The 25,832-nt window shown below is 47.3% G+C and overlaps 2 protein-coding genes across 2 annotated transcripts in view; one reads left to right on the top strand and one right to left on the bottom strand.

Annotated features, from left to right (window-relative positions):
* LOC140468822 (centrosomal protein of 152 kDa-like) overlaps positions 1 to 17,053 on the bottom strand; it is a 37,880-nt gene extending 20,827 nt beyond the window's left edge. Inside the window, exons 1-5 of the mRNA XM_072564839.1 lie at positions 16,954 to 17,053; positions 14,435 to 14,549; positions 3,009 to 3,180; positions 1,179 to 1,319; positions 268 to 407 (exon numbers count right to left, since the gene is read on the bottom strand). Coding sequence (XP_072420940.1) covers positions 268 to 407; positions 1,179 to 1,319; positions 3,009 to 3,180; positions 14,435 to 14,549; positions 16,954 to 17,042 — 657 coding nt within the window. The 5' untranslated portion in view covers positions 17,043 to 17,053. The remainder of the gene's footprint in view (positions 1 to 267; positions 408 to 1,178; positions 1,320 to 3,008; positions 3,181 to 14,434; positions 14,550 to 16,953) is intronic.
* A 6,648-nt stretch (positions 17,054 to 23,701) lies between these two features.
* The window catches only part of LOC140468820 (centrosomal protein of 152 kDa-like), an 18,330-nt gene continuing 16,199 nt past the window's right edge, over positions 23,702 to 25,832 (top strand). Inside the window, exon 1 of the mRNA XM_072564838.1 lies at positions 23,702 to 23,761. Coding sequence (XP_072420939.1) covers positions 23,702 to 23,761 — 60 coding nt within the window. The remainder of the gene's footprint in view (positions 23,762 to 25,832) is intronic.

The raw sequence follows: 25,832 nt of genomic DNA, 5'->3' as shown, positions 1-25,832 counted from the left end.
AAAGATTAAAATACAAGAGCCAAAGTCTTGTGCTAAATTACTTGACAAGAGTCCCACTATCTTGAGGAAAGAAATGTTCTTTACATATCAAAACCTTGTTTTAATTCTTTTCAAAGAAGTGTAAAATTGGCAAAATGTGAATATTCAATTACTGCTTAGTTAACTTGATTTGATGTCTGCATTATGGCTTAATTTAGTTTATTGCAGTTAAACACAAGGATGTGTATGGAGTTGCAGATATCTAGAAAACAAATTCTTTATACTTGCCTCTTCCTCACTGGCACTCAAGTCTTGAACTCTGGATTCCAATGCTTTAATTTGGCCTTCCAGCTGAACTTCATGTTCTTTTGCGTCTTGAAGTAACTTCTGCAACTCCTGACAACTAATAGCCACACCATCTTTTTCTCCTGTAAGACACCACAGTTTAGTGAAAAATGGTTTACTTCCTTTCCATTTACAACTTGTAGAACTTATAGCAAATTCACCTCAAATAGTAACATGGCAAACAGATTGGCAGCTAAACCCCAGTGTTCAAGTACATAATCAATGCACTTCAGTGCCATATTGCGGAATTGTTACATTACTGTAGCTATTTTATGAATGGAACATTATACTGATGCTCTGCTTATTCTAGTGAAAAATAGCTTTCATATTCAACATCAAACATTTCTTCCTGAGTCCTGGCCAACACTTACACCTCAACCAATACCACCAAAGAAAAGAACAACATTGCCTAATACAAATCATGTTTATGAAACCTTAAAACGTGGCAGGTGCTTTTGCCTATACGTCCAAAACAACAGTGTTAATACTTCACATGCAATTAATCAACTGCAAATTTTTGGATGTCCTATACCTTGCACAATACATTTCATAGAAGTACCGTTCTGCTTGTGTCTCCACATAAAACAATGGACTGTTCATGGAATATTCTCTTCAACCACTTTAACTAGCCTGCACTTTTGCAGTAATACTATCAATTGATAATACCCAAAATAATTTAGCAGCTAGAAACATCAAACTCCATTTTAACTTCAGATACGTCATGTAAAGATTCTGTACTTCAAGATTAACACTATTAAGAGAATGTTACTAATTAAACAGGAATGCCTCTCATTTGAATGGAACAGTAAAAGTCATACCTTACACCTCTTGAGATTTAAACACTGTTATATTACCTTTTGTCATTGCAAGCTGGTGGTTCAAATATCTGATCTCACGGGCAAACTCTTCCTGTTTGTGCTGCATTTCCTCTAATTGCCTTCCCCGTGCATTGTAAAGTATCTGTAACTGTGCAAACTGATGTGCCTCTGTAGAAGCTGTAGAACAAAATTCAATTAAAAAGGAGCAAGATAGAAAAGTAAAAGCTTTTTGCAAATTAATTTATTGCAAAAATACCTCAGATAAAACAATAATAAAAGTGTCTTGACTAATAATGCAAAATATTAACCATTTTACAGCAAAGTTCGCATTTATACGAAATGTTAGTAGCTATGCTGGCACAAATATTTGTAAGATCATTAGATGCACCTTAGCTTAGATCGCCAAAAACACCAGAAGGAATAGAACATGCATGAAAAGAACAACCACCCAAGGAATCTAAGAGCGTAAACAGACACCAGATTTTATTACATAAGTAAAATATTGCAGAAGTAAAACACTATAGTTGCTAGAATGTTAGTTACAGATAGTTAAAAATTCTCTTCTAAAATTTGCAAATCTAAAATATTCATTACCCTAATTTAATATGGGTAATATTCCTATTAACATTGATAAATCTTGAAACTGTCAACCATGAAAAGCAAGTCAAGCTTGTCACAATGAAGCCTGTATGACAGATGGGAACCTATAACGACAGATTCTCATCAAGAGACTTTTAGGTGTAGTCAACAAATACACTCTTCAATAATTTGTTAGGAGTTCAGTAAATACATCAGCTTACCACAGAATATGTTCACACTTTAGTTGGAATACATTACTAATAAATTTAGTGTACTACTTGCAGGCAAGGCAGCAAGTGATGGACAGAGCAAAGTGATGGACGGAGCAAAGCAAGCTCACAACCAACTGATCAGATGTAAGCTCTGCAGTCCTGTTGCATCCAGTCGTGAATGGTGGTGGAGTCAGCCAGAAGTGCTGAGTGGATGACCTACCTCAGCCTCTTCTAGTGGTCCCCAGCATCACAGATGCCAGTCTTCAGCCAATTCTACTCACTTCATGTGATATCAAGAAACAGTTAGAGGCACTAGATGCTGCAAAGACTATGGGCCCTGACAATATTCCAGCAACAGTACTGAAGGCGCTCCAGAACTTGCCACAGACCTAGCCAAGTCATCACAACCCAATCTGGGAGTGAGTATCGCTTTTTTAAAAAAAATTATTTTAATTTTAGCTTCTATCCTAATACACTTAACAAAACTTTTTTTTTTAGAAAAGGTGAAGGCCAAGTCCTTTAACCATCCTGATTTGCTGTGTGTGAAAACTTCAGTTGATTAATTGTCAACCTACTCACTGATGTCAGTACTGCTGAAAACCAAGACAAACACTTTGTACAAGGTTTAAGCTTCTTTTGAAAGCTGAAATTCCCTCTATAGATTACTAGATCTTTGTTAGCAGACAGCGGTGTATACCCTTGCTTTATCACTGACAAAATTCCATCTGACAACAAACAAAGTCATGTCTTTTGATGATGGTTGTAGGCTGTACTGTTAAATGTCCCAATCCACCAAAAAAAATTATTTTCAAAAGATCTTCACAAAGGCAGCTAAACAATGGCTTTTGGACATTTGGCAAATTGTTTTCTCCTGTTCCCTTCAAGTAAAGTCATAATTAATCAATAAATAAATATTTATCTGTCAACAGCTAAGCAGCTCTTCCCATCTTTTCCTGAAATCATTTGCAAAAACTGAACTGTCAACATTAGATAAACCATTTAATCCAGGATAATATGTTAAGTGCAACAATAAATAAATTACAGAAAACATATGAAATCAGAAGTACCTGCTTACCTTCTCCACTATCCAAGAACTTGCTCTGCATTTGTTCAAAGGTGTTGTCTAAACCTTTTGCTTCATCTGGGTTAAAAGCCATTTTAGATGGATGACCAGCAGGATAAGGGTTATACTTCACTTTGTACAGCTCCAAGGTTTCATTAGAAATATTTTCATTTGCAATAAAATGCTGTAGAAAGAAAACAGGGAAAATGATAGTGAAGTATATAACAATTTTCTGTTATAACTGCTCATACAAATACCAGTAGACAAATTTAACCACACTGTTCATTAAATAATAGGGTCCCCTACTTGAACAAAATTGAATTCAGGAAAAGTACTTAGAGAATGCCAGAATTGGCTTGGCTCAGAAGTAGTTCAACAAACAAAGAGTAACCGTAATTATATTAAAACCAAATGGATGACTTGCCATCCAAATTCCAAAGTAAAAAACTAGTTTGTAGGCACACATTGTTATTTCAGACTACATCTAGGGAGGGGATGAAACCAGCTTTACTCTTTATCTTATCTGAGGCATTAGCAGTGGAGGTTTACTAGATTGGCGAGTCAGAAGTGATGACAATTAAAATTAAGGCTTGCCTTTTTAGGACAGAGATGAGGGAAACTTTATTTCTGCCTGAAGGTTGTTCAATTTTGGAATAATGCCTCAGAAGAGTCTGGAGGCAGGGCATTTAAATATTTTTAAAGGAGAAGTAGATAGATTCTTGTTAGGAAACGGAATTAAAAGGTAATTGAAGATAGATGAGTATGTGGAATTGGAGCATGGTTACGACTCACTGGGACAGAGCCCAGCTATTCCGAGAGTTATCAAAGTTTTTATAAAGTATGCCAGGTTCCCGGATTTACCGGGCTTTTACACCAGTTGATAGAAAACATGGACCAAGTTTCTGTTTTGAACAAGAACTACTATTTATTACAAGTAATTAGATTCCAGCTTAAAGATAAAATGGTTATAAACCATCAGCATATAAATACTAATTAAAACCCTAATCTCCTTATAAAACAGACAAAAAAAAGCTTATATGACAGAGGGGAGAAACTGGAAAGACCGTTTTTGTTGCAAGGTTCTGTTACTGAGATTATTTATATGAATCCTCTGTTGGCCAGCACGTTGCCTTAGTCTTCTCTTCCCAAAGCTTCCACTGGTTGCTAAGACACAAGGTGACTGGTTCACTTCTAAAAGTACCTGGCTTATGAGTGAAAAGTCTCAGGTTATCTTTCCTGCAAAAGTTGTTATAAGCTTGTTTTCTTCAAGTTTACAGTGTGTTTTGGGTGCAACAAACAGAGAGCCCACGCCCAAGCTGGGGAAAAACTAAACACTTCTTTCTGTCTCTAACTCGATCACAGCTCCAAGCTGTTCAATTATCAGAGAACAAATCACACAGCTGTTGGCAGGCAAAAGGACTCAGTCATCAATAACTGGTGTCTAGTCCACGAATTAATTTCTCGTTGCTAATAAAAACTGCATCCCTTTGGCTCCAAATCATCTGCTTTTTCAAACAATTGTTCAGACAACCTACAATGGTTGTCAGGTTACTCACTTTCAGAACTAGTTTTAAAACAGCTCTCTCTCATTTCAGTCCACAATTTTCTCAACATCAAAACATAAGAAGACATGGTCCGTATAATATGGACAGACCAGACAAGATCTTATTGGATAGTAAAACAGGCTTGAAGAGCCAAAGACACCTGATTGAGAATTCTCAACACAATTGCAAGACGCAGCATAATTCAAATCATCTTGCATATTTGATGGACTCCAACATCTCCAGGCATAAGATCATGTTTTGAATTTAAATACAATCCAGAATCTAGCTCCATAGAAAAGAAAACGAAATAAATAGTTTAGTTTTAGTGGCAAAGACACTCAGTTGCACAGAATGGAAAAGATCCTTTGGTCCAACTCATCCATGCTGTTTGGATATGCTAAATTAATTTAGTCCCATTTGCCAGTATTTAGACCATAAGACATAGGAGAAGAAATTAGGCCATTCAGCCCATCGAGTCTGCTCCACCATTCAAAAATGGCTGATAAGTTTCTCATCCTCATTTTCCAACCTTCTGCCCATAACTCTTGATCCGCTTAACAGTCAAGAACCTATCTTAGTCTTAAATACACACTCAATGACCGAGCCTCCACACCTTTCTGTAGCAGTGAATTCCATAGATTCATCACTCTCTGGCTGAAGACGTTTCTCCTTCTCTCTATTCTAAAAGGTCTTCCTTTTACTCCAAGGCTGTGGCCTTCAGGTCCTAGTCTCTCCAAATGGAAACGGAAACATCGTCCCAACATCTACTCTGTCCAGGCCATTCAGTATTCTATAAGCTTCTATTAGATCCCCCCATATCCTCAAAACTCCATCCAGAGTCCTCAAACGTTCATATTTTCAGCTTTTCATTCCTGGGACCATTCTTGTTAACCTCCTCTGAAGACGCTCCTGGGATATGGAGCCCAGAACTGCACATAATACTCCAAATGTGGTAGATCAGAGCCTTGAAGAGCCTCAGAAGTACATCTCTGCTTTCATATTCAAGTCCTCTCAAAGTAAATGCTATTCTTGCATTAGCATTCCGAACTACTGACTCAACCTGCAAGTTACCTTGAGGGAATCCTGGACTAAAACTCTGAAGTCTTTTTGCACTTCAGACTTCTGAATTTTCTCCCCATTAGAAAATAGTCCATGCCTCTATTCTTCCTACCAAAGGACATGACCTCACACTTTCCCATCTATACTCCATCTGCCACTTCTTTGCCCACTCTCCTAACCTTTCCAAATCCTTCTGCAGCCTCCACGCCTCCTCAATGCGACCTGTCTCTATCTTTATTTCATCTGCAAACTTAGTCAGAAATGTCCTCAGTTCCTTCATCTTGATTGTTAATGTATAAAGTGAAAAGTTGTGGCCCCAACACTGAGCCTTCCAGAACATCACTTGTCACTGGCTGTCATCCTGAGAAGGCCTCTTTTATCTCCACTCTTTGCTTCCTCCCTCGAACACTACGTTTAGCCTCACTCAGTAGCCTGCTTGTGCGGCACCTTGTCAAATGCCTTCTTGAAGTTCAGGTAGATAACATCTATTTGCTCTCCTCGGTCAAACTTGCTCATTACTTCCTCAAAGAGTTCTAGCAGATTTATTAGGCATGACCTCCCATTAATGAAACAATGCCCTATTTTACCATATACTTCCAAGTATTTAGAAATCTCATCCTTCACAACGGATTCCAGTATCTTACCCACAGGCCACCCGAGATTAGGCTTAACCAGGCTGTAATTTTCCATCTTTTGCCTTACTCCCTTTTTAAACAGGGGTGTCATGTTAGCAATTGTCCAGTACTCTGTGACCCTTCTTGATTGTAGTGATTCCTGAAAGATCACCACTAATGCTTCCACTATCTCTTCAGCTATCTGCTTTAGCACTTTTGTCTATCAGGTCCAGATGATTTATCCACCTTCAGACCATTCAGTTTTTCTAGCACCTTCTCTTTGGTGATGGCCACCATACTCTGATCAGCCCCCTCACTCTCTTGAATTTTTGGGATATTAACTCATGTCTTCCACCGTGACGTAATTATTCAGTTCCTCAGCAATTTCCTTGCTCCCTACTACCATCTCTCCAGTGTCATTTCCCAGTGGCCCAATGTCCACTTTTTCCATTTACATAGCTAAAGAAACTCTTACAGTCTTCCTTTGTATCACTGGCTAGCTTATGCTCATATTTAATCTTCGCCCTCCTTTTTGTTTGTTGCCCTCTGTTGGTGTTGGTAAGATTCCCAATCCTCCAGTTCCCACTGCCCTTTGCCACATTATATGCTTTCTCTTCTGCTTTTATGCTATCCATGACTTCACCAGGCAGCCGTGGTTGACTCATTCTCCTTGTACCATGCTTCTTTTTCCAAAGGACGAATCTCTGCTGTGTCTCCTGAATTACTCCCAGAAATTGCTACTATTGCGGTTCCACAGTCTTTCCTGTTAGGCTCCTGTCCCAACCAATTCCTCCCAGTTCCTCCCTCATGCCTCTGTAGTTGCCTTTATTCAGCTGTAATACCGTTACCTCTGATTCTATCTTCTCCCTCTCAAACTGCAGAGTAAATTCAATTATGTTATGATCGCTGCCTCCTAAAGCTTCCTTCACCTTCAGCTCCCTTAACAAGTCTGCCTCATTGCACAACACTAAATTCAATATTGCACGTTCCCTAGTAGGGTCCACCACAAGCTGCTCTAAAATGCCATCTCATAGACATTCCACAAATTCCTTTTAGTGTAATCCACTACCAAATTGATTTTCCCAATCCACTTACATTTTGGCTCAGCTCTCTCTAAACCCTTCCTATTCATACACCCATCCAGGTGCCTTTTAAATGTTGTAATTGTACCAGCCTCCACCACCTCCTCTGGCAGCTCAATCCACACATGCACCACCCTCCATGTATTTTAATGGAAAGGAGGTCAACATCCCTCTGCGTGAAAAAGCTTCTCTTACGTCCAGTTTAAATAAAATCAAAGAGTCTGAGATGTACAGCAAGAAACAGACCCTTCGGTCCAACTCGTCCATGCTGACCAGATATCCCAACCTAATCGCGCCCATCTCCCTCCAAAGCTTCCTATTCACATACCCATTCAGATCCCTTTTAAATGTTGCAATTGTACCAGCCTTCACCACTTCCTCTGGCAGCTCATTCCATGTACGCACCATCCTCCACGTGAAAAAGTTGTCTCTTAGGTCTCTCTATCTTTTCCCTCTCACCTAAATCTATGCCCTCTAGTTCTCGACTCCCCCACCCCAGGAAAAATACTTTGTCTATTTATCCTATCTATGCTGTTCGTGACTTGCTGCATTATGTATATTATAAGCTTAGCTTGTGAAAGATCCCACTGACTAGGATTTGCAAACCCTGTTTAGTTCTCATCTATGATGTCTGCATCCACTGCCACCAAGTAACATTCTTAGATCAGCAATTAGTTAGTTGTCCTAATGTAAAAGAGCTTGTCTGAAGCAGTCTATTCTCTGTTGGAGTGATGGTTTTGACTGAGATGGAAGATCGATTTGATTTCAGGCAAACTGATTTTGCAGTTTGATTTTCTGGCAACAGCTGGGTTCTTGAAGTGAAGCCTGAAGCAGAATCCTTTAAATTACACTTGAAATAAAAAATGATAAAATTATTCTTTCTTATGTATCTAACTCTCACAACTGTTTAGTACAAGCCACATATATTCAAAATAATTTCAACATTTTGGGCTTGTGCTATAGCAAACTTTTATTTAAATGATTTATGCTGAAAATAAAGTATAACAGTAATGTGTCTTTCCCCTCTCACCTTAAACCTACACACTCGAATTTTGGACTCCCCTACCCTGGAGAAAACACCTTGACTACTCACCCTATCCATGCCTGTCATGATTTTATAAACTACTATAAGGTGACTCTTCAGTCTCCGATTCTCCAGGTAAAATAGCACCAGCCTATTCAGCCTCTCCCAATAGCTCAAACCCTCCAACCTTGGCAACATCTTTGTAAATCTCCTCTAATCCTTCAAGTTTCACAACATCTTTCCTGTCGGAGGGAGACCAGAACTGAATGCAATATTTCAATATTGACCAAACCAATGCCCCATATAACCGTAACATGACCTCCTTAACTCCTACACTCAATGTACTGACCAATAAAGGTGATTGTACCAAATGCCTTTTTCACTACCCTGTATATCTGTGATTCCATTTTCAAAGAACTCTGAATCTGCACCCAAAGGTCTCTTTGTTTGGCAACACTCCCCAGGACCTTACCATTGAGTGTACAAATCCTGCCCTGATTTGCCTTACCAAAATGCAGCAACTCTCATTTATCTAAATTAAACTACACCTGCTACTTCTTGGTCCATTTACTCATCTGATCACAGTGCTGTTGTACTGAGATAACTTTCTTTGCTGTGCACTACACCACTAACTTTGGTGTCATGTGTAAACATATTAACCATATCTAGATGTTCACATCCAAGTCATCTATATAAATGAACCTCAAATTAAGTACATATAATTATTGACTTTGCCCCCTACCAAGTCTCAGCCTACCTGCATCGGCATATTATCTGCCAGTGCCTTGAAGTCTGGTTTGTAGTTAGTGACTGCTGGTTGTATACAGTCTATCAAATGGGTATCTGAGAGATGGGTGCATACTTTAGATTAGATTAGATTAGATTAGATTAGATTACTTACAGCGTGGAAACAGGCCCTTCGGCCCAACAAGTCCACACCGCCCCGCCGAAGCGCAACCCACCCATACCCCTACATTTACCCCTTCCTAATACTACGGGCAATTTAGCATGGCCAATTCACCTGACCTGCACATCTTTGGACTGTGGGAGGAAACCAGAGCACCCGGAGGAAACCCACGCAGACACGGGGAGAACGTGCAAACTCCACACAGTCAGTCGCCTGAGGCGGGAATTGAACCCGGGTCTCTAGCGCTGTGAGGCAGCAGTGCTAACCACTGTGCCACCGTGCCGCCCACTTGGATTAGATTATCTTCATTTTAGAGAGGAGAGGAATGTGGAGCCAAAATAAGTTTTCAATTTAAAAGCACAGGATGACAGGAGTGGGTATTTTTCGGTTTCGGAGTCCTCAAAAATCAGTCTTTTGAACGGACTTTCAGTTCAATAATCATTTGTATAACAATTATCTCCTTGAATGGTTCCATTGCTTTGTAAATCAAACACCTTATGGAAACTAACACATCAATGCATAGTTGAAAGAATTGATTTGAAACAAAATGTGATAATTTGTTCCATGGCAACTAGCTTCCAAAATCACTTGTTGAATTCTTCTGCTAACTTCTTCAGGTACGAACAGATGTTTTCTGGATGGAATGATTTTCTTCATCTTTGTCCCCCCGCCCTTCAACTCCATCAATATTTTCTCCAGCTTCTGTATTACAAAGCTTTATTTGGAGACCCACAGACTCAGTTTCATTTTATAATGTATCCACAGTACTGACCCTGTGTGCTACATGTCTGTCCTTTTCTTGCAGTTCACAGTTCAGCCTGTTCAATTTTGATTTTATCTCTGTAATTAACGTGAAGTTGATCAACGCTGCATTGTCCGACAACCCATTGCACATTTTATACCTTGATTTAAGAAATCTAACAATTTCAGGCATCAGATCTAAAAATCTTTGCAGGGTATTCCCTTGACTTAACTAATTCACAGCAGCAAGAAGGATTATTTCACCATAGCCAGCAGTGAGTTTGCCAAGCAAACACTTAATAAAAGTGGTGCTGAAAAGCTCTTGCTCAAATTGTTCACAAGCTTAAGAACAACTTTCATTACACGACAAAGTCCATAACTTGCTAATGCTTTCTTGTGGATTATATAGCAGTAATTGACAGAAAAGGAGAATCAGAATCATTTCGGCAAAATGCAACAGTCGTAGCCAGTGCATTATCAGTTGTGATGGAAACCATTTTAGTTGCATGTTTTTCTCAAGCGCACACACACCTTTTGAATTTGTTTTAAATATCATCACCTTCTGTTCTCTCTTTAAAAAGGGTGAGAAGATCCTTTTTAACTGTTATGTCTTTAAAGGTCATGCATACAAAAGCAATTAGGTACACTGTATCAGTCATGTCAGTGGATTCATCAATTTGCAATGAACAGTATCCACAGTCCTTTGGGTTCCATTACAGTCGTAGAGAAAAAGCACTGTTGAATTTTCAAAATGACCTTCAGCTCATCAACTTTCTTTGCCCAAAGCATGCTTTTCAAGAGAAAACTTGAATTTACTATGCATCAGTTTGGTGTTGTTCCAAGTTCCCCTTAACAATGAATATATTTTGGTGACATCCAAAACAAATGTTCATTTCTTTTAATTGTGAACAAAAAATCTGCAAGTGTGTACATTCTTGTTTGTTTATGATAATCCAGGCTTGTCACTCAACATTATTTCTTCACCTTGTAGCTTGTAACATAACTCTGCCACTGGTCACACTACAGGTAGGCATCTGGACATCTAGACACATTTGAAAGCAGCCAACAGTATGAAGGCATGAAAGGTCACATCTGTTACAACCAGCTTCCATATCCTGGTCAGGTCATGTTGGTTGCATACTGGAGGAGCATGGCAACATTCCATGTAATTTTTTTTTGTTCTACATGGACCTATCATCAGTTTCTAGGATATTTCGTATTCATTGGCAAACATGTTACCACTATATTGACTTTACTCTGCAATGATAGTCAATCTGCACTAAATTGAAACTTGTCTTAACAAGCTGGCAATGCCCATTAATAGCATGCAGTCTTCTTTTGCCACCTGGCTTCCAACAGCAAAAATAATGGAAATGCTCAACGACTGATATTGTGCATGGTGAAGTACACGTGGAACTGTGAGATCAACCTCAATCTATGTGTTTAGACCAAGGCTGTATGTACAGTAATATGTAAAGTTAGCAAGTTTAAAAAAAAACTAATGAGGTTACAAAAATTATAAGTGGTTTATAACAACACCAGGATTGTTGGGAAATCAGGCTATTATCATGACATTTAAGAGAATCACAATAATTAAAAGGGGAGATTACAAAAACAAATTACAGGTTGATTGGTTAGAATATAGGATTTTCGACAAGGTCTTTAAAGGGGAAATTACATGATTTTAAAATAGCAATATTAAAGTGGCTAGAAAGTAATTGGAGCATTAGTTTAGATTAGATGTGGGGATTCAAATGGGCCAAATTGCCCAATTCTACAATGAGACATTCTAGGTTTAGAATAATCAGCTGGATACATTCTGTACTAAAACGTTAACTGGATTCCTTTTGTTCAGCTTTAAGAACAACACTTTTATTTGAAATTTCAAATGATGAAATGAAAAGGAACTTTTATATTAGAACACCTCAAGTATATTAACATGCAATTCTAATTTATATATTTGATTTATAATCTGATTTAGCAGCCATATGAGCCCCTAACTTAATAAACATTCAGTTTGATTGTATATTTAGTCCAGCAAATAAATAGGAGATGGTCACAGATAAAGTTTTAATTATTGCATGGAAACAGAAAACAATGAATTCAGGTGTGCCCTGGAAGATGAAAAGCTTTTAATATGAAAAGATGAAAAATCAAACTGTAAATGAGGCCTTTGTTATACATATTCCATTGAAAGAATCAAAATTCTGCCCTGCAATTTAACTTTCTCAATCTTCACTACATCATTTCAGATTGAGAATTATATTCATGCTCATTGAATACAAGATTTGTCAATGCTGGGATCATTATATGTTATCTCCAATTACACTTTAGCTGTAGGGTCAAAATTTGATTTACATCTCCTGGAAAAGGTAATTGCAAGCTTGGAGGAAAAACTTCCTTCAGCACCTGGATAACAATTCCATTTCCAAACTCAGTCTTCTTGACTTGAATCAAGACTAGCTATTAGTGATAAGTTAAATGGCTTTCTTTTTAAAAAAAAGTTGCAATTTTGTGCAGTATATAGCTGAATTTAAGAATACTTAAACCAATTTGAAGGAATACAGATATGACAGATGAAATTCAAGTTGTGCAGGAATCAGGACAGTGCTCCCTCTGCTCCAGGGTTATTTGGCAATATTGGTAACCTACCATTTCCCCAGCTGCTCATAAAACTCGTCATTTTGTCCATTACCATTAGTCCATTAACGCAGCCACAATAGCTGGAAGGTTGAGTGTAAGAATTAGACAGTTGGTAATGGTCTGAATCACATATTTTCTCATCCACAGCACCCTTGTTAGTCTCCACATTTGGGAATCCGTGGCAAATGTTTGCATACATGTACTATGCTAATTTCTGTGATTTTGATTCCACTCATCAAGAAGTGACTCACTCAGTCACGGAGATGTATAGCCTGGAACAGACCCTTTGATCCAACTCATCCAAGTCAACCAGATAGCCTAACCTAATCTTGTCCCATTTGTCAGTACTTGGCTCATATCCCTCTAAACCAGTCATAAACCCATCCAATGCCTTTTAATATGTTGTAGTTGTACTAGTCTCCACCACTTCTTTTGGTAACTCATTCCATATTTGCACCACCCTCTGCATAAAAATTGTACCTTAGGTCTCTCAAATTTTCCCCCTCTCACCCTAAACCTGGACTCCCCCACCGCAGGGAAAAAACTTTGTCTATTTATCCTATCCATGCTCCTCATGATTTCATAAACCTCTATTAGATCACCCCTCTCAGCCTCCAATGCTCTAGGGAAAACAGCCCCAGCCTATTCAGCCTCTCCCTGTAGCTCCAATCCTGGCAATATCCTTGTAAATCTTGCCTGAACTCTTTCAAGTTTCACAACATCCTTCCAATAGGAGGAAGACCAGAACTGCACACAATATTCCAAAAGTGGTCGAGCTGCAACATGACCTCCTAACTCCTATAATCAATGCTCTGTCCAATAAAGGAAAGCACACCAAATGCCTTTTCCACTATCCTATCCACTTACAACTCCAGTTTCAAAACTATGAACCTGCATTCCAAGGTTTCTTTGTTCAGCAACATTCCCTAGGACCTTGCCATTAAGTGCATAAGTCCTGCTATGATTTGCCTTTCCAAAATGCAGCACCTCACATTTATCTAAATTAAACTCCATCGGCCACTCCTCAGCCCAATGGCCTATCTGATCCAGATCCTGTTGTACTTGGAGGTAATCTTCTTTGCTGTCCACTACATCTCCAATTTTGGAGTCATCTGCAAACTTACTAACTATACCTCCCATGTTCACATCCAAATCATATGAATGACGAAAAACAGTGAACCCAGCACCGATCCTTGTGGCAATCCACTGGTCAAAGGCCACCAGTCTGAAAAGCAACCCTCCACCACCCTCTGTCTATCTTCAAGCCAGTTCTGTATCCAAATAGCGGGTTCTCCCTGTATTCTATGAGATCTAATCTTGCTAATTGGTCTACCATGAGGAGCTTTATAAAACATCTTACTAAATTTGATATAAATAACATTCACCATTGTGCCCTCATCAATCCTCTCTGTTACTTCTTCAAAAAACTCAATCAAGTTTGAGAGACATGATTTCCCATAAGATACATTTTGGAATAATTTGATAATTACATTGAAGTATGGAATTTCTACTGCAATTTTCAACAAGTGCCATTCATCAAGGGAAACCAGAATACTGGGCCCAGAAAGCAAGCATTAAAAGCCACGTGAAATGCATATAAGTGTCTTTTCATTACTCCTGGCAGCATGTCATACCAGGAAAACATTTATTTGCTCCAATGCAAGATAAGAAATTGTCACAGATTACATTAAACTGTGTTAGATTTGAACAGCTCAAATACATAGCATTTAAATTGAATAAAGTAAATATCAATTTTAACTAAATATAGAATTACTAAAGTTTGATATATTAAAATGCACACAGATCAATTGAAAATAAACTTACTCCATTCTGCCCTTTATATACTGAATATTCATTAGAATAATTATCTTTATCCATTGCATTGTTGCTTACTTCCTGTTCATTCCAATTTCTCTTCTCTTCCCAGGTTTGTTCAACACTATAAAGATAATGATTAGTTAAACGTAACAAATTTTATACTTTCAATCTATGCAAGTTAATAATTTAGACATCAAACAGAATAAAATTCTGGTTCTATTACTTTGTTGTGTGGCACTCACAAGGCACAACAGTAGTGCACAGTAAAGTGATACTGCAGGAGCAGCAATACTAAAAAAAACATTCCAAGACTGTAAAAGCTTTTCAAACATATCCAGAAATTTCTCTTCATTGTATTTTATGATAAACAAAAAATATAAAAGACTGACACAGCAGAAAAAAAAACATGTATTGCTGTGGCCAGCTATAAACGTGTTTACGCTTTGTTAAATGTCTCTGTCTAAAACATTTGTGCATTAGTATTCTTATATTATGAGGCACATTACATCTATCCAGTTACACAAAGTGTAGGAGAGTTAGTGCACATTCCAAGGCCCAATTGTAGAACTAAGAGGATTAAAGATAACAACAATGGGATATTATTTTATCACTTAGTTTGAAGGCAGAACAGCTCATTAAATATTACTAAATAGATAGATCTTGGTGGTTTTGAAGGCAAGAATTGATGATACATGGGAATGTGGTTGTCAGAAACAGCCTCAGGAGACAAATGATCAACCAACCTCTGTAATCTAGGCAGAAATCTAGCAAAATTCAGCACAGAAGAAAACAATTATGCTTTCTCTAATTGTCGTCTTCTCTCATCTGTTCCTTTCTTTACCTTCTAGTCCAGAACTAAAGAAAGATGATCTACATTAAAAACTTCCAACCTATCCTATATATTGCATGATTTGATAATCAAAGTCAACAATTCCCAGTTCTAAAATGTCAACCCAATTACAATTCCTGCAAATCTATTTAATCTGTGCCCTGATCAGGTGTGTGTGTATGCCAGTCAGTCACTTGAGACTGCTCTGCTGTGCCAGATCATGGCTGACCATATGCTTCACTTATATATTCAAATGCTATGCCCATATACTTCAATGTCATAATTAAATCTACCAATCCATCAATTTCGGTCTTGAACCTAACTTGATGACAACTTCTACAGCCCTCTGGAGTGGAGAATTCCAACCTGAGTGAAGAATTTCCTTCTCATCCCAGTCCTAAATTATTTAGTTTATTCAGAGCTTATGTCCCCTTTTCTTGAACCCACAGTAACGATAAACATCCTTTCTGAATGTGCACTGTCTATATCATTAATGACTTTCTAGGTTTCTACAAGATTGTCTCTCATTCTTCTAAACCTCCAGAGAAAACAGGCCTAAATCTCCTCAATTTTCCTTACAAAGGTGTCCCAACATCTCAGGAATCATTCTGGTGATCCTTCACTTCACTCCTTCTATGTCAATTAGATCTTTTCTTGGACAAGGGGCATGCAAGACTAGTAACAAACACAAATAATAAATGTATTTTAGAAGTTGTGTTTGAAGGGATCTAACTAATTCATGAACAAAGGGGCAATAAACTTGCATTCTTTCCTGAAACTGACATGTTCCCATTGCATTAGATAGTGTAGTACCAGTCAGCAAAGAGTCATTTTCTCTACATAAAACATTCAGGCATTAAAAACTTGTAATTAATATTTACATTGTCATCAGAATGAATTTTGTTAGGTTGCATTTTATGAGGTTGCATTTTTGGTCATCACATTCCTTAACAATTATCACCTATGTGACGATACTATGGTTTTAAGAGGTGTATTTTGTCTTGTTTTTTTTAAGTGAATAGGGATTGAGATGGAGGTGCAGAGTGGTCTGTTTTAAGCCAAACACCTTTTGAAGCTTGGGTTTTTTAAAAAAAGAAGTTGGAACAATAGAATAAGCCTGAAATGACTGGCAACAAGTTCCCACAGAACTTGGATTTTTAAGATTAGTTTATTTTTCGATAGCAGTAGCTGGGCTCTTGAAGCTGGATGCGGAAGCTCTTTTTCCTGTCTGTTGCACCTAAAAGCTTGGTTCTCTTCCTGCTGCTAGGACTGCCTGTGAGACAATCTATTTTACCAAATTTGCATTTGCCAAGAATGTGTTTATTCAGTATTATGATATCAGAACTAATGTTTATAATCTATCATTCTGATAAGCTTTCCAATAGAGTTAGTTTTGCCAATCCTTTCATCTGTTTATTCCTACACTATCGTCAAGTACAAAGTGTGTTTTGATTCAAGCTTGATAGTTTGGCCAATCGAATTGCATCTGGAACGCGATGTGCGGCATTTGCCTTTAAAATAAGAAAACGTTAGGGTCTAAGCAAATTCCTTGATATGTTGAGACGATTGGTCTCGTCCATACCTCCACTGTATAATTATATCCAGTGAAATACTGTCTATTATGCTAGAATTCCACATTAAATACATAAAATTACTTTTCAAAATCAATGTTGCACATAAAGTCTTTTTTTCTTACCCATTATTGACATTACAGCCAGAGTAATTCAATTCTGGAGAAGAAATGTCTCTGCTATCCTCTAGCATGTCATCTGGCAGACCAGTCATCAGTAACTGATGTAGCTGAGATTAAAAATATCACCAATTCATAAAATGTTATTAAATTAGAGATACCATTTCTAATTTTCTATTGCATAGTACATTATCAATTCTCACTCCAAGAAAACAGATTTTAAGCTTGTTTCTTTAAAATGGAATACATACAAATAACATTAGTATTAAAACCGAAAAATGTTTGACTTTACATTCATTATCAGCATAAAGCTTTCCTAATCATACACTAGAATATTCTCAAGTGCACACGGGACTGGATTCTTCTCAACTGTAAAGGCCATATGAAAAGAAAACCTTACTGCTCTCAATCCAATGCCTAGAAAATGCAGGACACAGTATACCTCCATAAAACCTAGTCATAATTTGCAATTAAAAAAATTCTCGTACAAAAGAAAAACTTCTGCTTCTCACTTTACGAGCGGGAGATAGAGAGAGCGAGAGCGCGAGAGAGTGAGCGAGAGAGTGAGCGAGAGCGCGAGAGAGTGAGCGCGAGAGGGAGAGAGTGAGCGCGAGAGGGAGAGAGTGAGCGCGAGAGGGAGAGAGTGAGCGCGAGAGGGAGAGAGTGAGCGCGAGAGGGAGAGGGAGAGAGTGAGCGCGAGCGAGAGAGGGAGAGAGAGCGCTAGAGAGAGAGAAAGCGCGAGAGAGAGAGAGACCGCGCGAGCGCGAGAGCGAGAGCGCGCGAGAGAGACAGAGAGCGAGAGCGCGAGCGGGCGCGAGAGAGAGAGAGAGCGAGTGGGCGCGAGAGAGAGAGAGAGTGAGAGCGAGCGGGGCGCGAGAGAGCGAGCGGGCGCGAGAGAGAGCGAGCGGGCGCGAGAGAGAGAGCGAGCGGGCGCGAGAGCGAGAGAGAGCAAGCGGGCGCGAGAGCGAGAGAGAGCGCGAGTGAGAGCGCACGTGAGAGAGAGCGCGAGAGAGAGAGCGAGCGCGTGCGCGAGAGCGAGCGAGCGTGAGAGAGAGCGCGAGCGTGAGAGAGAGCGCAAGCGCGAGCGAGAGCGCGAGAGAGAGAGAGAGCGAGCGCGCGCGCGAGAGAGAGAGCGAGAGCGAGAGCGGGCGCGAGAGAGAGAGAGCGCGAGCGGGCGCGAGAGAGAGAGAGCGCGAGCGGGCGCGAGAGAGAGAGAGCGCGAGCGGGCGCGAGAGAGAGAGAGCGCGAGCGGGGCGCGAGAGAGAGAGAGCGCGAGCGGGCGCGAGAGAGAGAGAGCGCGAGCGGGCGCGAGAGAGAGAGAGCGCGAGCGGGCGCGAGAGAGAGAGAGCGCGAGCGGGCGCGAGAGAGAGAGAGCGCGAGCGGGCGCGAGAGAGAGAGAGCGCGAGCGGGCGCGAGAGAGAGAGAGCGCGAGCGGGCGCGAGAGAGAGAGAGCGCAAGAGAGAGAGAGCGCGAGAGAGAGAGAGCGCGAGCGGGCGCGAGAGAGAGAGAGAGCGAGCGGGCGCGAGAGAGAGCGAGCGGGCGCGAAAGAGAGCGAGCGGGCGTGAGAGAGAGAGAGCGAGAGCGAGCGGGCGGGAGAGAGAGAGAGCGAGCGGGCGCGAGAGAGAGAGAGAGCGAGCGGGCGCGAGAGAGAGAGAGAGCGCGAGAGAGAGCGCACGTGAGAGAGAGCGCGAGAGAGCGAGCGCGTGCGCGAGAGAGAGAGCGCAAGCGCGAGAGAGAGCGCGAGCGTGAGAGAGAGCGCAAGCGCGAGCGAGAGCGCGAGAGAGAGAGAGAGCGAGCGCGCGCGAGAGAGAGAGAGCGAGAGAGAGACAGAGAGCGAGAGCGGGCGCGAGAGAGAGAGAGCGCGAGCGGGCGCGAGAGAGAGAGAGCGCGAGCGGGCGCGAGAGAGAGAGAGCGCGAGCGGGCGCGAGAGAGAGAGAGCGCGAGCGGGCGCGAGAGAGAGAGAGCGCGAGAGAGAGAGAGCGCGAGAGAGAGAGAGCGCGAGAGAGAGAGAGCGCGAGAGAGAGAGAGCGCGAGAGAGAGAGAGCGCGAGAGAGAGAGAGCGCGAGCGGGCGTGAGAGAGAGAGAGCGAGCGGGCGCGAGAGAGAGCGAGCGGGCGTGAGAGAGAGCGAGCGGGCGTGAGAGAGAGAGAGAGCGAGAGCGAGCGGGCGGGAGAGAGAGAGAGCGAGCGGGCGCGAGAGAGAGAGAGAGCGAGCGGGCGCGAGAGAGAGAGAGAGCGCGAGCGGGCGCGAGAGAGAGAGCACGAGCGGGCGCGAGAGAGAGAGAGCGCGAGCGTGCGCGAGAGAGAGAGAGAGCGCGAGCGGGCGCGAGAGAGAGAGAGCGCGAGCGGGCGCGAGAGAGAGAGCGCGAGCGGGCGCGAGAGAGAGAGAGAGCGAGCGAGCGGGCGTGAGAGAGAGCGCAAGCGCGAGAGAGAGCGTGCGCGAGAGCGAGAGAGAGCGAGCGCGAGCGAGAGAGAGCGAGCGTGCGCAAGAGAGAGAGCGAGAGCGAGAGAGCAAGAGCGAGCGCGCGCGTGAGAGAGGGAGCGCGAGCGCGAGAGAGAGAAAGCGCGAGCGCGAGAGAGAGAGAGCGCGCAAGAGAGAGAGAGCAAGAGCGAGAGAGAGCGCGAGCGAGAGAGAGCGCGAGCGAGAGCGAGAGAGCGAGAGCGCACGTGAGAGAGAGCGCGAGAGAGAGAGCGAGCGCGTGCGGGAGAGAGAGAGCGAGAGCGAGCGTGAGAGAGAGCGCGAGCGCGAGAGAGAGCGCAAGCGCGAGAGAGAGAGAGAGAGCGTGCGGGCGCGAGAGAGAGAGAGAGCGTGCGGGCGCGAGAGAGAGAGCGAGCGGGCGCGAGAGAGAGAGCGAAAGAGAGAGCGATAGCGCGCGCGCGAGAGAGAGAGCGAGAGCGAGCAAGAGACAGAGAGCGAGAGCGAGAGCGAGAGCGAGCGGGCGTGAGCGAGAGCGCGAGAGAGCGAGCGTGGGAGAGAGCGCAAGCGCGAGAGAGAGAGAGAGCGCGAGCGGGCGCGAGAGAGAGAGAGCGCGAGCGGGCGCGAGAGAGAGAGAGCGCGAGCGGGCGCGAGAGAGAGAGAGCGCGAGCGGGCGCGAGAGAGAGAGCGCGAGCGGGCGTGAGATAGAGAGAGAGCGAGTGGGCGCGAGAGAGAGAGAGAGAGAGCGAGCGGGCGCGAGAGAGAGAGAGAGAGCGAGCGGGCGCGAGAGAGAGAGAGAGAGAGAGGGAGCGTGCGTGAGAGAGAGAGAGGGCGCGAGAGAGAGAGCGAGCGGGCGAGAGAGAGAGAGAGAGCGAGCGGGCGCGAGAGAGAGAGAGAGGGAGCGGGCGCGAGAGAGAGAGAGGGCGCGAGAGAGAGAGCGAGCGCGAGAGAGAGAGCGAGCGCGCCAGAGAGAGCGAGCGCGCCAGAGAGAGAGAGCGCGAGCGCGAGAGAGAGAGAAAGTGCGAGCGCTAGAGAGAGAGAGGGTGCGAAAGAGAGAGCGCGCGCGAGAGAGAGAGCGAGCACGCGCGAGAGCGAGAGAGAGAGAGAGCGCGCGCGAGAGTGAGAGAGAGCGAGAGCACGCGCGCGCGAGAGAGCGTAAGCGCGAGCGAGAGAGAGCGTGATCGAGCGCACGCAAGAGAGAGAGCGAGCGGGCGTGAGTGAGAGAGAGAGCGCGAGCAGGCGCGAGAGAGAAAGAGGGCGCGAGAGAGAGAGAGAGCGCGCGAGCGGGCGCGAGTGAGAGAGAGAGCGCGAGCAGGCGAGAGAGAGAAAGCGGGCGCGAGAGAGAGAGAGAGCGCGAGAGCGGGCGCGAGAGAGAGAGAGAGAGAGCGCGCGCGAGTGGTCACGAGGGAGAGAGAGAGCGCGCGCGAGCGGGCGCGAGAGAGAGAGAGAGCGCGAGCGCGAGAGAGAGATAGAGCGCGCGAGCGCGAGAGAGAGAAAGAGCGCGAGCGGGCGCGAGAGAGAGAGAGCGAGCGAGCGAGTGTGAGAGAGAGCGCGAGCGCGCGAGAGAGAGAGAGCGTGAGCGAGCGCACGCAAGAGAGAGAGAGAGAGCGCGAGCGGGCGCGAGTGAGAGAGAGAGCGCGAGCAGGCGAGAGAGAGAAAGAGGGCGCGAGAGAGAGAGAGCGCGAGAGCGGGCGCGAGAGAGAGAGAGAGCGCGCGCGAGTGGTCACGAGAGAGAGAGAGAGCGCGCGCGAGCGGGCGCGAGAGAGAGAGAGCGCGTGAGCGCGAGAGAGAGAAAGAGCGCGAGCGGGCGCGAGAGAGAGAGAGCGAGCGAGCGAGTGTGAGAGAGAGCGCGAGCGCGAGAGAGAGAGAGAGCGTGCGGGCGCGAGAGAGAGAGCGAGCGGGCGCGAGAGAGAGAGAGAACGCGAGAGAGAGAGAGCGAAAGAGAGCGATAGCGCGCGCGAGAGAGAGCGAGAGCGAGCAAGAGACAGAGAGCGAGAGCGAACGGGCGCGAGAGAGAGAGAGCGAGCGGGCGTGAGCGAGAGCGCAAGCGAGAGCGAGCGTGAGAGAGAGCGCAAGCTCGAGCGAGAGAGAGAGCGCGAGAGAGAGAGAGAGCGCGAGAGAGAGAGAGAGCGGCGAGAGAGAGAGAGAGCGCGAGAGAGAGAGAGAGCGCGAGAGAGAGAGAGAGCGCTGAGAGAGAGAGAGAGCGCGAGAGAGAGAGAGAGCGCGAGCAGGCGCGAGAGAGAGAGAGAGCGCGAGCGGGCGCGAGAGAGAGAGAGAGCGCGAGCGGGCGCGAGAGAGAGAGAGCGCGCGAGCGGGCGCGAGAGACAGAGCGCGCGAGCGGGCGCGAGATAGAGAGAGAGCGCGAGCGGGCGCGAGAGAGAGAGAGAGCGCGAGCGGGCGCGAGAGAGAGAGAGAGAGAGAGAGGGAGCGGGCGCGAGAGAGAGAGAGAGAGAGAGAGAGAGAGGGCGCGAGAGAGAGAGCGAGCGCGAGAGAGAGAGAGCGCGAGAGAGAGAGAGCGCGAGAGAGCGAGAAAGTGCGAGCGCTAGAGAGAGAGAGGGTGCGAAAGAGAGAGCGCGCGAGAGTGAGAGCGAGCGTGCGCGAGAGCGAACGCGAGAGCGAGAGAGAGAGAGAGAGAGAGAGAGAGTGCGAGAGTGAGAGAGAGCGAGAGCGCGCGCGACAGAGAGAGCGTAAGCGCGAGCGAGGGCGCGAGAGAGAGAGAGCGAGCGTGAGAGAGAGTGCAAGCGCGAGCGCGAGAGAGAGAGAGCGTGATCGAGCGCACGCAAGAGAGAGAGAGAGAGCGCGAGCGGGCGCGAGTGAGAGAGAGAGCGCGAGCAGGCACGAGAGAGAAAGAGGGCGCGAGGGAGAGAGAGAGAGTGCGCGAGCGGGCGCGAGAGAGAGAGAGCGCGCGAGCGGGCGCGAGAGAGAGAGAGAGAGAGAGAGAGCGTGAGCGAGCGCACGCAAGAGAGAGAGAGAGAGCGCGAGCGGGCGCGAGTGAGAGAGAGAGCGCGAGCAGGCGCGAGAGAGAAAGAGGGCGCGAGAGAGAGAGAGCGCGCGCGAGCGGGCGCGAGAGAGAGAGAGCGCGCGCGAGCGGGCGCGAGAGAGAGAGCACGCGAGCGGGCGCGAGAGAGAGAGGGCGCGCGAGCGCGAGAGAGAGAGAGCGCGAGCGGGCGCGAGAGAGAGAGAGAGCGAGAGAGAGAGAGAGAGAGCGCGCGCGAGAGTGAGAGAGAGCGAGAGCGCGCGCGCAAGAGTGAGAGCGTAAGCGCGAGCGAGGGCGCGAGAGAGAGAGAGCGAGCGTGAGAGAGAGCGCAAGCGCGAGCAAGAGCGCGAGAGAGAGAGCGAGCGAGCGGGCGCGAGAGAGAGCGTGATCGAGCGCACGCAAGAGAGAGAGAGAGTGCACGAGCGGGCGCGAGTGAGAGAGAGAGCGCGAGCAGGCGCGAGAGAGAAAGAGGGCGTGAGAGAGAGAGAGAGCGCGCGAGCGGGCGCGAGAGAGAGAGAGAGCGCGCGAGCGGGCGCTAGAGAGAGAGAGAGAGAGCGAGCGAGCGCGAGAGAGAGCGCAAGCGCGAGAGAGAGAGAGTGTGCGAGCGCGAGAGAGAGAGAGTGTGCGGGCGCGAGAGAGAGAGAGCGAAAGAGAGAGCGATAGCGCGCGTGAGAGAGAGAGAGCGAGAGCGAGCAAGAGACAGAGAGCGAGAGCAAGAGCGAGCGGGCGCGAGAGAGAGAGAGCGAGCGGGCGTGAGCGAGAGCGCGAGCGAGAGCGAGCGTGAGAGAGAGCGCGAGAGCGAGCGTGGGAGAGAGCGCAAGCGAGAGAGAGAGAGAGCGTGGGAGAGAGCGCAAGCGAGAGAGAGAGAGAGCGCGAGAGAGAGAGAGCGCGAGAGAGAGAGCGCGAGAGAGAGAGAGAGCGCGAGCGGGCGCGAGAGAGAGAGAGAGCGCGAGCGGGCGCGAGAGAGAGAGAGAGCGCGAGCGGGCGCGAGATAGAGAGAGAGAGCGAGCGGGCGCGAGAGAGAGAGAGCGCGAGCGGGCACGAGAGAGAGCGAGCGGGCGCGAGAGAGAGAGAGAGAGGGAGCGGGCGCGAGAGAGAGAGGGCGCGAGTGAGAGAGTGAGCGCGAGAGAGAGAGCGAGCGAGCGAGAAATCGAGCGCGCGAGAGAGAGAGAGCGCGAGCGCGAGAGAGACAGAAAGTGCGAGCGCTAGAGAGAGAGAGGGTGCGAGAGAGAGAGGGCGTGAAAGAGAGAGAGCGAGCGCGCGCGAGAGCAAGAGAGAGAGCGAGAGCGAGAGCGCGAGCGCGAGCGCGAGAGAGAGAGAGCGCGCGCGAGAGTGAGAGAGAGAGAGAGCGTAAGCGCGAGCGATGGCGCGAGAGAGAGAGAGCGAGCGCGAGAGGAGAGCGAGCGGGCGCGAGAGAGAGAGCGTGATCGAGCGCACGCAAGAGAGAGAGAGGACGAGCGGGCGCGAGTGAGAGAGAGAGCGCGAGCAGGCGCGAGAGAGGGCGCGAGAGAGAGCGTGCGCGAGAGAGCGAGAGAGAGCGTGCGGGCGAGGAGAGCGGGAGCGCACGCGTGCGAGAGAGAGAGCGAGCGCGCGCAAGAGAGCGAGAGCGAGCGCGCGTGAGAGAGAGCGCGCGTGAGAGAGAGCGCAAGCGCGAGCGAGAGCGCGAGAGAGAGAGCAAGAGCGCGCGCTCGCGAGAGACCGGGAGCGAGCGCGCGCAAGAGAGAGCGAGTGCGCGCAAGAGAGAGCGAGAGCGAGCGCGCGCAAGAGCGAGAGCGAGAGCGAACGCGCGCAAGAGAGAGCGAGAGCGAGAGCGAGTGCGCGCAAGAGAGAGCGAGAGCGAGCGCGCGCAAGAGAGAGCGAGAGCGAGCGCGCGCAAGAGAGAGCGAGAGCGAGAGCGAGCGCGCGCAAGAGAGAGCGAGAGCGAGAGCGAGCGCGCGCAAGAGAGAGCGAGAGCGAGCGCGCGCAAGAGAGAGCGAGAGCGAGAGCGCGCAAGAGAGAGCGAGAGCGAGCGCGCGCAAGAGAGAGCGAGAGCGAGAGCGCGCAAGAGAGAGCGAGAGCGAGAGCGAGCGCGCGCGAGAGCGAGAGCGAGAGCGAGAGCGAGCGCGCGCAAGAGAGAGCGAGAGTGAGTGCGAGCGCGCGCAAGAGAGAGCAGAGAGCGAGCGCGCGCAAGAGAGAGAGCGAGAGCGAGCGAGCGTGAGAGAGAGTGCAAGCGCGAGTGAGAGTGCGAGAGAGAGAGAGAGCGAGAGCGAGCACCCGCGCGAGAGAGAGAGCACGAGCGCGAGAGAGAGCGCAAGCGCGAGCGAGAGAGAGAGAGAGAGAGCGAGAGCGAGAGCGGGAGCGAGAGAGAGCGAGAGATAGAGAGAGTGCGCGCGTGAGAGAGAGCGAGCGAGAGCGCGCGAGAGAGAGTGCGAGCGGGCGCGAGCGAGAGAGAGAGAGCGCGAGCGGGCGCGCGAGAGAGAGAGAGAGAGAGAGGGGCGCGAGCGGGCGCGAGAGAGAGAGAGAGAGAGCGAGCGGGCGCGAGAGAGAGAGAGCGAGCGGGCGCGAGAGCGAGCGAGAGACAGCGAGCGAGAGAGCGAGAGAGAGAGAGGCGCGAGAGAGAGAGCGCGAGAGAGCGCATGCAAGAGAGAGCGAGCGCGAGAGAGCGTGCGCGGAAGAGAGAGCGAGAGAGTGCGCGCGAGAGAGAGAGCGTGCGAGAGAGAGCGAGAGAGCGCGAGCGAGAGAGCGTTCGAAAGAGAGAGAGAGCGAGAGAGCGCGCGCGAGAGCGAGAGAGCGCGCGCGAGAGAGCGAGAGCGCGCGCAAGAGAGAGAGCGCGGAGAGCGAGAGAGAGCGCAAGAGAGAGCGCGCGAGCGAGAGAGAGAGGGAGAGAGAGAGCGAGGGAGAGAGAGAGCGAGAGCGCTCGCTCTCTCTCTTTCTCGCGCCCGCTCGCTCTCTCTCTCTCGCGCTCTCTCTCTCGCCCGCTCGCTCTACCTCTCGCTCTCTCTCTCTCTCACGCGCTCTCTCACGCCCGCTCACGCGCTCGCTCTCTCTCTCGAGCGCTCGCTCTCTCGATCTCTCTCTCTCGCGCTCGCTCTCTCTCACGCTCGCTCGCTCTCTCTCTCTCTCTCTCGCGCTCTCTCTCTCTCGCGCGCGCTCTCTCTCTCTCGCTCTCTGTCTCTCGCTCGCTCGCTCTCGCTCGCTCTCTCACGCCCGCTCTCTCACGCCCGCTCTCTCACGCCCGCTCTCTCACGCCCGCTCTCTCTCTCTCTTTCGCGCGTGCTCTCTCTCTCTCTATCTCTAGCGCGCGCTCTCTCGCTCTCTATCTCTCGCGCGCGCTCTCTCGCTCTTTATCTCTATCTCTCGCGCGCGCTCTCTCGCTCTCTATCTCTCTCGCGCGCTCTCTCGCTCTCTCTCTCGCGCGCTCTCTCTCGCTCTCTTTCGCGCACGCCCTCGCTCGCGCTCTCTCACACGCACTCTCTCGCTCTCTCTTGTGCGCACGCTCTCTCTCTCGCGCTCTC

The sequence above is a fragment of the Chiloscyllium punctatum genome, chromosome 48 (assembly GCF_047496795.1).
Source record: "Chiloscyllium punctatum isolate Juve2018m chromosome 48, sChiPun1.3, whole genome shotgun sequence".
Taxonomy (NCBI): Eukaryota; Metazoa; Chordata; class Chondrichthyes; order Orectolobiformes; family Hemiscylliidae; genus Chiloscyllium; species Chiloscyllium punctatum.
The sequence above is the reverse complement of the archived record's forward strand: the minus strand, read 5'-3'. Positions and strand labels throughout refer to the sequence as shown.